The sequence below is a fragment of the Cucumis sativus genome, chromosome 2 (assembly GCF_000004075.3).
Source record: "Cucumis sativus cultivar 9930 chromosome 2, Cucumber_9930_V3, whole genome shotgun sequence".
In the NCBI taxonomy this organism is placed as follows: Eukaryota; Viridiplantae; Streptophyta; class Magnoliopsida; order Cucurbitales; family Cucurbitaceae; genus Cucumis; species Cucumis sativus.
Genome location: NC_026656.2, coordinates 6,479,218 through 6,494,400, shown reverse-complemented (window position 1 = coordinate 6,494,400; position 15,183 = coordinate 6,479,218). Strand labels below are relative to the sequence as shown.

The 15,183-nt window shown below is 35.8% G+C and overlaps 1 protein-coding gene across 1 annotated transcript; it reads left to right on the top strand.

The window, feature by feature from the left end:
* The first annotated feature begins 440 nt into the window (after positions 1-440).
* On the top strand, positions 441-12,802 carry LOC101219281 (transcription elongation factor SPT6 homolog). The gene is made up of 17 exons (XM_011650712.2): positions 441-727; positions 957-1,034; positions 1,581-1,710; positions 2,014-2,086; positions 2,159-2,309; positions 2,400-2,529; positions 2,652-2,898; positions 3,012-3,200; positions 3,285-3,404; positions 3,494-3,880; positions 3,954-4,064; positions 4,143-4,922; positions 6,318-6,459; positions 6,552-7,723; positions 10,017-10,226; positions 10,691-11,186; positions 11,892-12,802. Exons 1-17 carry the CDS (start codon positions 712-714, stop codon positions 12,335-12,337), a joined length of 4,878 nt encoding a protein of 1,625 aa, XP_011649014.1. The 5' UTR covers positions 441-711; the 3' UTR covers positions 12,338-12,802.
* Positions 12,803-15,183: the final 2,381 nt, after the last annotated feature.

The window sequence follows — 15,183 nt, the reverse complement described above, 5'->3', positions numbered from 1 at the left end:
ATGGGGTAATTGACCACATGCATGATACACGATCACGTAGATACTCTCCGTCTAAATAGGTCTAAGATAGACCCGAGATCCTTCAAATTTCCTTTTTTACCTTTAATTTTGGTAGAACTCAAGCCAAGATTGTTCGAGAATATATAAATATCCTTCTCTGTTTCTAGTTTCATTCGCTTGAGAACTTTTTCGAATCGACTCTAGTTCCATATAAAAAACCACTGTAGCTTTAGTTATTAGCTTTAGTTATTAGCTCTCCAACCTTAATTGGACTTACACGAGCTAACATTAATAAATTCTAAAAACATATAAGAAATTTTATGAAAAAATGAGCGGCAATATTTTTGGTTTTGTTAAGTTTATGAAAATTATTTTTTTATTTTTTTTATAGTGTAGATAATTATAATTTACAATATATTTATATTTCTACCGAGGGAATTTGAAAAAACATTTTTTTTTAAAAAAAAGAAAAACCCATTCGGCTCAGTTCCTTCTTCTGTCTCTTCGTTTAGGGTTTTCACGTCCATTTTCAATCGAAGTCCAAATTCAGACTTCTCCACTATTTTACTGGTGCGCACAACTCGAAGAGGAGATTAGGAGAAGGAGAACTTCACTCCGGCGACCACGATCAACTTCTCTTCTCCCATCCTGCGCGCTGCTACTCTAAGAGAAGGAGAACACGTTACTTCCGACAACATCTTCTCCGGCGCGATGCGGCTCGATACTGGTATTTGTTGATTTTCTTTTATTTTCTTTTCTGAAAATTGAATCAGAAAGTTCATATTCAGCACCATTCACACGATTCAGAAACTTGAATCATGCGTCATGGAATTTGTGATTCAAATTTAGAGTTGAATTGTTTTTCATTAGTTTTGGTACGTTGGTACGTTCCGATTTTGGGTCTCTCTATGCATTTTTCCCATTTTTTCTCACTGTTTTTGTTTTGTTTTCTGTAGATGAGGACGACCGTGAACCACTTGACGGTGACGATGTCGACGGTCACAACATGGGGGACGAGGAAGACGAAGAAGATGGTTTGTTTCTTCGTTTTGTATGCGGGATGTTGTTTTATTCAGATTTTCAATTAGTTTCAATTAGTGGTTTTGGGTTTCTGTGGCTGGATTGGTGGTCATTGTGTTCGTTTTGTTTTTCAATTTTCTCGGGGAGGAGTGTATTGTTCCGTCCTCCTATCCCGTTCGTTTTATAGAGGATAAGAAACTGCGACACCTGGATGGAGGCTAAGGATGAAGCTGAAGAGTGTGACATGACATATTTGTAACTCATTAGGGTATGTGGGGTATTCTATGAGTTTCGTGAGTCGGTGATTGTCAAATGTTTAGCTATTGGATTAGCTACCAGTAGGTATTCTAAGAAACTCTTTTCATACAGACCAGAAAGGAAACGTTTAACCCTGCTGCGAGACGTTGGAATTAATTTGTGATCAACTAGCCATCATTCATCTTATCTTTTCCATTATGTCTCTGTTTTGGCCAAAAAAACAATTTTAAATGCATGGTTGTTTACTTTGTTGCTGCCAGCCCTTAGGTAATAACTACTAAGCCTTCTTTTTCATTTTTCAGAAGAAGGAGAGGACGAGTATGAAAAGGATGGTTTCATAGTTGATGATGTTGAAGAAGAAGATGAAGAAGATGTGGAAGAGAGGGAAGACAGTGATGATGAAAGGCAGAAGAAGAAGAAACGGAAGAAAAAGTGAACATTACTCTCTGACTTGTTGTTACGGATATTGTTTTATGTTTAAAATGAATTTTGTCTATGTACCTGTTCAATCGACTTTAGGCTGAAATGATGTAGAAACTATGTGGAAGATTAAATGCTATATCTTTTTGAATTGTAATTGGTTAATAAAAACACAGAGTAACAAGGTCTTAAGCCTATCTGGCAATCTCCCTCTTGGTGTTGTTGCATATAAAGTGTATAGTAGGTTAAATAGCTTTTTTATGGCCAAATTTCTCAAGATTTCTTTAATTGAATAGATGAATTTCACTTTCTTAGGGAGGAGTATGTGCTTGATGAAGATGATTATGAACTCCTTGAGGACAACAATATTAGTATTCAACGGCCAAAGGTAGTGGTGCTGAATTTTGATAGTGTTGCTCCATATTATTTATTTCTGATAATTTGTTATCATCTTTTCCAGGGAAGCAAGAAGTTTAAGAGGCTTAAAAAAGCTCGGAGGGACAATTTGGAGCCATCTGGGTTTTCAGATGATGAAGATTTTGTAGAAAGCAGCAGAGGTGGACGAACTGCTGAGGAAAAACTTAAACGTAGCTTGTTCGGTGATGATGAAGGTATGCATTTGAATTCATTTTTTCTTCACTGCCTTTATCATCAAGTTTTCTCTTAATTACTTTTTTTGATATTGTGGTAATTATTTGAAGCTCCACTTGAGGATATTGCGGAAGAGGAGGAACAACCTGAAGAGGAAGAAGACGCTGACATTGGAGATGAGGATGAAATGGCTGATTTCATTGTAGATGAAGAAGAAGACGAAGATGGGGCTCCCATAAGGTTTTTTTTCTTCATATATTTAGGAGCCTACGACCATGTCTTCTAGTTTTTTTATTTCATTCATTACCAAAAATGATTTTATTGTACATATGTAATATCGGTTTATTAACTGTTTGGTCTAGGAGGAAGAAGTTGAAGAAAAAAAAGTCCAGGCAAGCACCTGGTGTTTCATCAACTGCTTTGCAGGAGGCACATGAAATTTTTGGTGATGTCGATGAACTCCTTCAACTTCGCAAGAGAGAATTGGATACTCAAGAGTGGCGTGAGAAGAGATTAGAAGATGAATTTGAACCAATTGTAATTTCTGAGAAGTATATGACAGAAAAGGATGACCAGATAAGGGAAATAGATATACCCGAAAGAATGCAGGTTTTTTAAATGCTTTTTAATTTTATTATTTTTTAATATCATATCTGATATGATATAACTCCATACTGTTTATCCCATCTTGATGGGGTTTTCATTTTGTTTCCTTCTTTTAGATTTCCGAGGAAAGCACTGGGTCTCCTCCTACGGATGATGCAAGTCTGGATGATGAAGCCTCATGGATACATGGTCATATTGCAAATGGAGTGAGCTCTTTGTCTAGCAATGCCAGTGGGCAAGACTTATCTGTAACAAAGGATGATATTCTGCGGTATCTGGATCTTGTACATGTCCAAAAATTAGATGTCAGTATTATTTTTTCTTTCTTCTAATTGTTCTCATCTTTACTTACTCGTTCTAATACTTTTCTATTTTGTTCTTTCATTTAGATACCATTCATTTCCATGTATAGGAAGGAGGAGATCCTAAGCTTGTTAAAAGATACAGAACATGAAGCTGGTGATGATCAGGATAAAAACGATAAAGCACCAACATTAAGGTGGCATAAGGTGAGAAGGATTGTAATCCAAAGTAATTCTTTACTTGTATGGATTTGAATCATATAAGAGGCAATGTATATTCACTTTTCCTTATTTAGTTACTTTGGGCAATTCAAGACTTGGACAAAAAGTGGCTGCTTCTTCAAAAGCGAAAAAAGGCTCTTCAATCATATTATAAAAACCGATATTTGGAGGAGATACGTACAGCTGAACATGTAACTAGAACCACACTAAATCGCCAGCTTTTTGACTCTGTGAATAGATCTCTCGAGGCCGCTGAATCAGAGAGAGAGGTAGATGATGTTGACTCTAAATTTAATTTGCATTTTCCTCCTGGTGAAGTTGGTGTTGATGAAGGACAATTCAAAAGGCCTAAAAGGAAATCACTGTACAGTATATGTAGTAAGGCTGGTTTATGGGAGGTTGCAGGAAAATTTGGTTATAGCTCTGAGCAATTTGGGTTGCAGCTGTCCTTAGAAAAAATGGTTAGTGTTTTTTGATATGATTGTGTCTCTAATATTGGATATGCTAATGACACCAGCTTATTTTTTTTTGTAGAGAAATGATGAGTTGGAGGATCCAAAGGAAACACCTGAAGAGATGGCATCAAACTTTACCTGTGCAATGTTTGAGAGTCCTCAAGCTGTACTCAAGGGAGCTAGGCATATGGTATTCTATTTTTGTTCCTCTAGATATAACTTCAGAATGCCATCTAGTGTTATTCATGGTCTCTACATGTGATTTCAGGCTGCTATTGAGATTAGTTGTGAACCTTGTGTAAGGAAGCATGTTAGAAGCTACTTTATGGACTATGCCGTGATATCAACAAGTCCTACTGCAGATGGAAATGTTGCAATAGATTCTTTTCATCAATTTTCAGTTGTTAAGTGGCTCCGTGAAAAGCCATTGAATAGATTTGAGGATGCACAATGGCTTCTTATTCAGAAGGCTGAAGAAGAAAAACTTCTGAATGTCACTCTCAAGCTACCTGAAAAGCATTTGAATAAGTTGATAAGTGACTTTAATGAATATTATCTTAGCGATGGGGTTAGCAAATCTGCTCAGCTTTGGAATGAGCAGAGAAAGTTGATATTGCAGGATGCACTTTCTGGTTTTCTTCTGCCTTCAATGGAGAAAGAAGCAAGATCCCTGATGACCAGTAAAGCTAAAAAGTGGTTACTTATGGAATATGGAAAGAATTTATGGAGTAAAGTATCTATTGGTCCATATCAACACAAAGAAAATGATATTAGTTCTGATGAAGAAGCTGCCCCAAGGGTAATGGCATGCTGTTGGGGTCCTGGAAAACCAGCTACCACCTTTGTGATGCTAGACTCATCAGGCGAGGTGCTTGATGTTCTTTACACTGGATCTCTCACCCTACGTTCTCAAAATGTGAATGACCAGCAACGGAAGAAAAATGATCAAGAGCGAGTTTTGAAGTTCATGACAGATCATCAACCACATGTTGTCGTTTTAGGAGCTGTTAATTTATCTTGTACACGATTGAAGGATGATATTTACGAGGTTAGTGTTCCTATAACTAGTGGTTCTGATCATAGAATATTATAATGAGTATAGTAGTATTCCCTTTTCCTAGGAGTGGTCCCTGCTTGTATAGCTGGGGAGTGAAGCACAAAATTCATTTGAGCTCTGTTTGGTGTTATTTTGTTTCTACTATTTGGTTTCATTTTTCTTTCGTTGGCTTTAGTTTCTTTGTATTTATTATTATCATCATTTTTTTTGGGGGGGGGGGTTATAAAAAAACTTCATATGCATATATCATGTACACTCTCTTATGGTACGTCATGGTTTAATAATTTAGAAGTTTGTAGGGTATTTGCGTTGCCTTACAATTTATATATATTGATTCTCTTCCCATTCTGGAAAGGTAAGGCACATACAGGAAGAGCACACATTTAGCATGCACCTTTTGTGAAGCTTTGAGTCTGAACCTCTTGGCTTTTTCATTATTGAATTTTTCTTAGTAACCCTAAACACTAAAATCCTTCTCTTATTTTTTTAATTATAATTAAGAACGTTTACCACTTCTGTTGGAGCCCCTTTAGGGTGCTCCCTTTATATGGTTTTTTTCCCCAGAATGCGATGGTGACCTTGGTTAGTGAGGTGGCAATAAGAGATGTGTCGGTTAGGAGAGCTTCTATTGTCAACTAATCAGTGTTTTCAAGGGCTCATGGCAGAATAAAGTGCAATAGTCTCCCCTCCGAAGAAGTTGACACTAACAACTACCTTCTAGTTCTCTCCCCTCGGCCCTCTATACTGCACTACCCCAGCCCTTGTCCCCACTGAGCAACTTCTTTCACCACCCCATCCCATCCCCACCTTGGCGAGTGGTTGGTCAGACTTTATGTTGGAGCCATATGCCCTCTTAATGAAATGGCATTATTCATCTAGTTCCTTGGAAATTTGTTTCTTGGGATGATTTGGATCAATAATCATCTCTTACATGATATGGTACTACCCCTATTGGATGGACGATAATGACAGAGATCCTTGGATAAAACTAAGTCTTGAAAGGACTGAAAACACACTTGGTATCACCTTTGGGAGAGCAATTATATCCCACAGGTTTAGGAATTAATTATCATGAAACCTTTGGGGGACAAGGATTAATAGAGTGCTTAAAGGGTTGGAAAGGGAGCCCTGTCAATGTTTGGGCTTTTATTAGGTTTCACGTTTCCCTTTGGACTTCAAATTTGAAGCTTCTTATGTAACTATTCTATAGATACTATTACACTTGCTTGGTCCCCTTTTTCTAAAGGGGTCTCTCTCTTTTTTTTTTGGTTTTCTGTACGCTCTTATGTTCTTTCACTTTTTCAATGGAAGTGGTTCTTTAATTAAATAAACAAAATTAGATGGCACATTTCATCTCATTCATTTGTTATTTTATTCTTTGATCAGATTATTTTTAAGATGGTGGAGGAGAATCCTAGAGACGTTGGACATGAGATGGATGGATTAAGCATTGTATACGGCGATGAGTCCCTTCCTCGTCTCTATGAAAATTCTAGGATTTCCTCTGACCAATTGCAAGGGCAATCAGGTACTCGTACATTGACCTTTTTGTTATGCATTGTATTGTTGTTTTGCTTTTAAACTCCTATTTTATTGTTTATAAATTTATTTTCTTGTTAGGCATTGTGAAGCGTGCTGTTGCTCTTGGACGTTATCTGCAAAATCCACTAGCTATGGTTGCGACACTTTGTGGTCCAGGAAGGGAGATTTTATCTTGGAAACTAAATCCTTTGGAGAATTTTTTGACCCCGGATGAAAAATATGGGATGGTTGAACAGGTCATGGTGGATGTGACAAACCAGGTTGGCCTGGATACTAATTTGGCTATAAGCCATGAATGGTTGTTCAGCCCATTGCAATTCATAGCTGGTCTAGGACCAAGGAAGGCAGCTTCTTTACAGAGATCCTTGGTGAGGGCTGGATCAATTTTCACACGGAAGGACTTCGTTACAGCACATGGCCTTGGTAAAAAAGTATTTGTTAATGCAGTTGGGTTCTTGCGTGTTAGGCGGAGTGGGTTGGCTGCAAGCAGTAGCCAATTTATAGATTTGTTGGATGATACGAGAATTCACCCAGAATCATATGCTCTGGCACAAGAGTTAGCAAAAGATGTTTTTGATGAAGATGTTAAAGGTGATGCAAATGACGATGAGGATGCAGAGATGGCCATAGAGCATGTTAGAGACCGGCCTCATTTACTAAGGACTCTTGATGTTGATGAATATGCCAAGAGCAAGAAACGAGAAGATAAAATAGAGACTTTTCTTGACATAAAAAGGGAACTGATGCAGGGTTTTCAGGATTGGCGTAAGCAATATGAAGAGCCCAGTCAGGATGAAGAGTTTTACATGATATCTGGTGAAACTGAGGACACCCTTGCGGAGGGGAGAATTGTGCAGGCTACAGTCCGCAAGGTGCTAGGTCAAAAAGCAATTTGTGGACTTGAATCTGGATTGACTGGGATGCTTATGAAAGAAGATTATGCAGATGATTCTAGAGATATCTCTGATTTGTCTGACAGGTTGCGTGAGGGGGACATCGTTACTTGCAAGATCAAATCAATTCAGAAGAATAGGTACCAGGTTTTCCTTGTTTGTAAGGAGAGTGAGATGAGAAGTAACCGGCACCAGATTACTCAGAATCTTGATCCTTACTATCATGAAGATCGAAGCAGCCTACAGAGTGAGCAAGAAAAGTCTCGAAAAGAGAAGGAACTTGCAAAAAAGCATTTCAAGCCAAGAATGATTGTTCACCCTCGATTCCAGAATATAACAGCAGATGAAGCAATGGAGGTTTGTTATTCTCTAAGAAATATCCTCTTATTTTAAATTTTAAGTCGAACAGAGTTTAGAAACTCGGATGTGACAACTATTGAAGGTAAAAATGTTCAATTTACATATGCTTTACTGTTTAGTCACCTGAAAAAGTCCTTAGAAAAACTCCAAAAAACAATACACAACACCTTTCATCGAATAAAATGAAGATGGACTACCCAATATTACAATCACAAAAGAGTCTGAATAAGGATTACAAAGAAAGGGGAAGAATATTATCAAAAGGGTCCATAAGTTTTTATGAGAAATTGAACTTCATGAAGATCAATGATTGAACAAAGGGTAATTACACTAAAAAGAAGAAGCCCATATTAAACGGATCCTCTTATTGAAGGCTTTGTATCAAGACATGTACCACACCTCCTTTTTCGTGGAAGAATGGGCATCCAAGCCTAAAGTTTGTGTGAAGTGGATGGGCAAATGTGAAATTAAAAAACAAAAGTGACTGCAGGCTGTTGGAGAAGTTGAGAGTCCCACCCAAGGGGACTCATACTCCATATAAGGTAGATGGGCTACTCCTCTCATTGCCAATTGGTTTTGAGATGGAACCCCATGCTACCAAATTTAACATGGTATCAGAGCCCATTAAACCCAAACGGGTATTCGGTCCAAGATAGGTGAAATCAAAGAGACACCATCTTGAGGGGGCATGTTGGAGAAGTTGAGAGTCCCACATTGGAAAAATCAAAGGGACTCATACTCCATATAAGGTAGATGGGCTACTCCTCTCATTGCCAATTGGTTTTGAGATGGAACCCCATGCTACCAAATTTAACACAAGCTATCTTGCAAAACATGCCTGGGACCCATTGCTAAGGGAAAGCTTCAAGAACTTGGAATGGTAAGGCCATAACCCCATTGAGCAATTGGTTTTTTTTTTTGTTTTTAATGATGAGAGCTCTAAATGGTTATGAATCTTGAGCCAGACATGAATGCGTACTGGGTTTTGTTAAAATTAAGGCCCTCCTTAACGAGAAAATGTGCCAGATGTGCTCTCCCCTGGTCAAATGAACACACGCTGGGCTTTGTTAAGATTAAGGTCAGACAAAATTCACCTTTCTTAACTAGAGATAATGTGTGGATGAGCTCTCCTCTTAGTCAAATGAACGAAAAGGTTCAACCGGATCCCCATACCCATAAGCACGAATATGCTAAGAACATTGATGACCACAAGATACAGGGATTAGTATTTAATTTGCTCAACTCCATTATTTTTTATTTTTAATAACCATTAATTGATATTATTCAATGGGTTACAAAAGAGCTTCCTATTGAATGTTCTTTTGAATGATAATGGTAAGAAGAATCTGTTAGGACCCTTCCCCTGAAACTCAGTAAAATCCCAACAAAAAGAAACTAGCCACAATTCTTTTTGAAGACCATTAAACACCACCAAATTCCACCACTAACCAATAAGGCTTTATACAAGTTCCTTTTTCCAACCAAGAATTCTATTGGACAGCACAAAATTAAAAAAAAAAAAATCTTTAGGACTCTTCATATCTCCAATAAAATTCCTCCTGTCAATTTTCGACATCTTGTAAAGAGAGCAATTGAGAATGGACATGGTTTCATCAATGCTCCGAAGTCTGTCAAGAAAATAGACGAAGGGATTCCACCACGAGAGAGAACACACCCTAGAAGATTGTAGGCACGAAATAATCTGGTCAAGAGCTATAATTATTTTCTTCAAAATTTTAAGGGATGTTTGGGCCCAAAAGTGGATGAAGTGGGCTACTAAAGCTTTCTCCATGTTAGTGTTTTCATTTATTATAACTAATTAACTCTAGTGTTTCAGTGTTTATCGTATCCTACGGATCCTCTCTCTTTGTTACAATGTTTTCTATTTCCTTTCCAAACTAAAATGTAACCCCAAATGGGGACTATTCTAACCTACAAACTATTATAACCCACATATTATAATAACCACTAGTTATAATAATCAACTCAACCCCGTCAAACAACCCCTTTGAAGTTTATAACTTAGACAAGGATGTTAAATGGTGAAAATTACTGAGGTTATCAAATGTTTAAAGTTAATAATACTCATTACACGAGGAAAGTGTCTGATTTTTTGAATTTCTTGCTTAGTGAGGAATTAGAAGTCTTCAATGTATATATTATACGAGGAAAGTGGTTTTATCTCACTTTATCTCAATGAAGGTTGTTTCTATTAAAAAATATTTATTAGTTCTTTTCGAGATTGATACTTTTGTATACTTCTTTTCTAACATTCTTTTTTTCATGGCAGCTCTTGTCTGACAAGGATCCTGGTGAAAGTATTGTTCGACCTAGTTCTCGTGGGCCTTCTTTTTTGACTTTGACGCTTAAAATTTACGATGGAGTATATGCTCACAAAGATATAGTTGAAGGTGGAAAGGAGCATAAAGACATCACTAGCTTGCTGCGAATTGGGAAGACCCTGAAAATTGGGGAGGACACTTTTGAGGATCTGGATGAGGTTAGTGTTGCATTCCGTTATCCATAATTTGAGGTGGTTTTTTTTCTTTTTAAAGGTATTGTAAATACAACGCAGGGTGGAAAGATTTGAACTCGGGATCTCTTGTTCTCGGGTACAAATAGGTGTTAGTTGAGCTAAGCTCATGTTGGTATTGATGGAGATCTTCCCTCTTCAATGTGATTTGTGTCATAAGATGCTGTAGTTATTGATAACATCTTGGAAACTGTTCTCTAGGGTTCTCCATTTAAATATTAAATAATGGTTTTTAAAATAAATTCTCAAATACTCTGTTCTTTGAGTTTAATGTTTTTCCTCAGAAAAAATCCCAAAAATTATTGAAGAACTATCATATGATCAACAAACTTCTACAGAACTTCTGGATGTCTTAATTGTTTATTGAATTTGATATGACACCTCCATTGAATATCTCTTGATATTCCCCCTCCCTCCAAAAAACCATGCAGGTGATGGATCGTTATGTTGATCCTTTAGTTGCTCACTTAAAGGCAATGCTAAGCTATCGCAAGTTTAGGAGGGGCACAAAAGCAGAAGTTGATGAACTTATGAAGATTGAGAAGTCAGAGTATCCAATGAGAATAATTTATGGTTTTGGAATATCTCATGAACATCCGGGTACATTCATTTTGACATACATACGAAGTACCAATCCACACCATGAATATATTGGTCTCTATCCAAAGGGATTCAAATTTAGGAAAAGAATGTTTGAAGATATTGATAGACTTGTAGCGTATTTTCAAAGGCACATCGATGATCCCCAACATGATTCAGCACCATCAATTAGATCAGTTGCTGCTATGGTACCAATGCGGAGTCCTGCAACTGGTGGCTCTTCAGCAGCATCTGCAGGTAGCCCTTGGGGTGGTTCATCACATGAAGGTGGCTGGAGAAGCCAGTCATTTGACAGGGATCGTTCTTCTACTCCTGGGTCTAGAACAGGTGAGATCTACAAAAGTTGCATTCAATTTATCCTGTTGAAGATCTATGAGAACTCTGAACTGCATTCAAATTACTTCTACTCTTGGAATGTTTGGCTTCAATAATATGACTTCTTATTCTAAACAACTAGATCTCCATTTCTCAACCAGATCTCCATTTCTCAACTAGAGTCCTTTTCTGATACCTAGTCAGGCTATTTTCCTCTTCTTGGTCTTCTCTTGAAAGAGTTTTTGATATTATGATTTGTTGTCTGTGCCAATTATGGTTTTTTTTTTTTGGTTAACATCCATGTGTCTTGGTCTGAAAACTCCTCTTATATATATATATATATATAGATAGATAGATAAGATATAGATATAGATATAGATATAGATATATATTTGCCTTCTCCAATGGTTGCATAAAACTGTTTGTTTCCTTACCCCAAAAAACCAAAGTTTACTGAACACATTCCAATTTCATTAATAGTGGCATTGTTACAAATTTAAATGTCTAGCCTTTATTTCTTATGAGAAAATGTTTTTTCCCGCTTATCTACTATGCCTGCTATCACGTATTTTGGTACTGTGTTAAAGTCTTTGTTTTTTATGTGTAAGAATGACTCATGGTTCTGCGCACTGGTAGAGATTCATGCCATTTTATGTTATTTTTAGACAACCTTAATTCGTTTAACCTCTGATTTGACTTTATATTCTGAGCTTGCAGGGAGAAATGACAACAGAAACTCTAGTGGTCGTGATGGACATCCAAGTGGTCTGCCTAGACCATATGGAGGACGTGGGCGTGGTCGAGGCTCATACAATAATAACAGAGGGAATAATGATCGGTCAGATTCTGGTTATGATGGCTCCAGATGGGATTCATCTTCCAAGGATGGGGATGATGGATTAAGCAACTTCCCAGGAGCTAAAATTCATAATTCACCAGGCAAAGAAGCCTTTCCTGGTGGCTGGAGCTCCGGTGGGGGTGGGGGTGGTAATGGATGGAATGAGAGCAGTGGCGGCGGCGGCGGCGGTGGTGGTGGTGGTGGCAGTGGCAGTGGTGGTGGTGGCAGTGGCAGTGGCGGTGGGGGTTGGGGTGGGACTGGTGGAAATTCCAAAGGAAATTGGAGTGGTTCTGGTGGAAGCAACAGTGGGGGGTGGGGTTCTTAACTCTTTTTTGACTGGCTGGCACTTGACAGTCTTGGCGATCGGTAATTCTTACCAGTTTCTGCCTCCAACTGTGTCCAGTTGATGCCTGGTTTTGGTCTGTCGACCCCCAGCAACTCTTTACACTGCAGCTGATGATCTTTAGATAGTAATTTAATCAGAGATGAGTAAAACCTCTCCCCCTCTCCCCCTCTCCCCCTCTCCTCCTCTCCTGACTGCCTTTTACTTTACCCTTCCACAGTTACAAAATCAACTGATTGTTCAGGTGATTAGGGGTGGGGAGGTTGAATGGTGTAGAACTTACCTTATATAGGAAAAGGTAAGAACGTTTTGAAGGCTGTATTTATAATTTAAAGGCATGATGCTGCCTCTTTTGTTCTAAAAGCTCTCTTGGTCTAACCTATTGATGTGAATACTTGTGCACAAATATCTACTTTTGCTTAATGTGGACATCTTTTTTAATTCCAACTTAGTTCTAGATGTCTTTGCATAGGTTGTCTATTCTATACTTTTAAACCTTCATGTTAAGTGGTTTTTCCTTCAAAAAGTAAATTTTCTTTAATCCCTTTTGGCTTAGTTCTACTTTTTCAAAATGTGACGGTTAGCTGTTCAATAATGATAACACATTCTTGCAAATTCGGATTATTTTTACCACTAATTTTATTATTATTTTACTCAAATTTGTTGGTTCGTCCTCGGGGTATCCTTATATGGTTTGGTCATGATCTTTCTTCATCTTTGATTTCTTCTTGACTTGATTATTAGTAGAAAATTTGGCTATTAGTTTTTGCCAAAAATCAACTATTCCTAATAAATGCCCATTTTTAAAACTTGCTCTTTAGTTTTCAAACTCACGACCTAATCTCATTGTCTTTTGGCAAAAACCGAACCCCAACTACAAATTTTCTATTCATTGTCATGCAGTTTCAGCAAGCTTAAGAGATTTTTCCACTTTTTCGACTTCTCTTTGCACCCCTAATTTAGTGAACCAAAATAAGTAGCAATTTAAGGAATTTAAGAGATAATCGTGGCTAAGAACAGAAAATAATAAGAATTATAGCAAAATCACTTTTTCTTTCTAATAACTATTTTAAATTTGATTATACCTCTTGATATAAGATAATTCATTTATTTTAAGTAATTGTTTGAATTTGCAGAATTTTACGAAGACAGTATATTTTGCAAAACATTCAAATTTGGTAAATGCTTATTTTGTTACTAGATAATATTGTATATACTCTAAAATAATGTCAAATATATATACCAGATTTTTGGCTTTTTATATTTTAAATAATTTATTAAATAATACATGATATATATGTGTAATGACAATTTAAATTTAGAACCTCCCTAAAATAATGTCAAATATAATTTATTTAATAATACATAATATATATTTTTAATAACAATTTGGATTTAAATTTTAAATCTTCTTCTATAATAATTCTAATTAGGATTATCCACATATTTTTGTTGATTTTATTTTTAAAAATTATATTCCTGTGCTAGTTGTATAGATTTTTTTTAGAAATAAATATAAACTATATATTTAAATCTATATGCATATTGATATTTTGTTTTCTTTAATATTCACCTTATTTGCAGATTTTTACATTAAATATTATGTTTTCTGTTTAACGGTTTTTGTTGATTTAATTCCAATCCTTACCGTACATCATTTAACATTATTTGTTAAAGACCATAGTAGGATTTTAACCGTTTTTTATAATTGAAAATTTCGTCTTCTTTTTCAAATTTTCTTTTGTTATATGTTGTTTTGTTATGAAGTTATTCAATTACACTGTATTTTATATATTCAGGAGCCATGTACAATAGGGCTCACAAACATAGTTACCACTCAATTGTCTACCAATATTAATACAATATTATTTATATTTATGTTATTAAATTTTGAGTTTTTGTCTTATAAATAAGTGTTGAATGTCTAACAAATCCAAGAAAGTTAAAATAATTTATTGAAAATCCCCAATTATCTTTTCCATATTTTTCCTCCATAGTTGAAATTTCTTGAAATATCAAAATTTTAATGAAAATCTAGAAATTTCTCCAAATATGGTGGAATTTATTTAAGAATCTAAATGAAAATTTACCTAAAATAATCCTATAAACAATTTCCCAAAATATGGTTGGATTTAAAGATTTTTTAAAAATAAAACAAAGTGAGAAAATATTTACTCGATATAAAATAATTTTAAAAAGCTCACAAGTTCACAAAGTGAAATAACAGAAATACTCTTGTGATTAATCAGTCACACACGTGAAATTTTTTTTTGTACTTAGTCTAGACGATCTCGTATCCTGTCTAAATTATCTGTTAGATAGTCTAAATGATCTTGTAATTTTGTATAAGTCTAAACGATCTTATACCCTTATACCTAGTCTAAATATCACAATTTATGAGTTATAGTAAATATTTTGTAAGTGAAGCATAGATGCTAAAGATGTCGTCATCGTAACTAACACCTAACCTTTGGACTTTTTTGTTTGTATAAAAACAAATAATCGAGCATTTAACGGAATATTCTCAAAATTTTCTTAAAATGTCATCAAAATGGAATTTTCCTTTGTTTAGATTTCGATGGAAGTTTTATATCAATTCATTTCATGTTTAGGAGATTTGTTTTAAAGATTTTATTTTAAGTAAATGTGTGAGTGTATGGAAAATCTCTCTATTCATTTTTAATTTTAAACATGTGAATGTGGCAAAAATAAATAGAGGAAAGTTTTAATATCATGAACCAGATAGAGATAAAACATGATAATATGTGTTTTTTTTTTTAAATTCATTTTATTTAAGTTGATTTTTGATATCAGATAAGATATTTCAT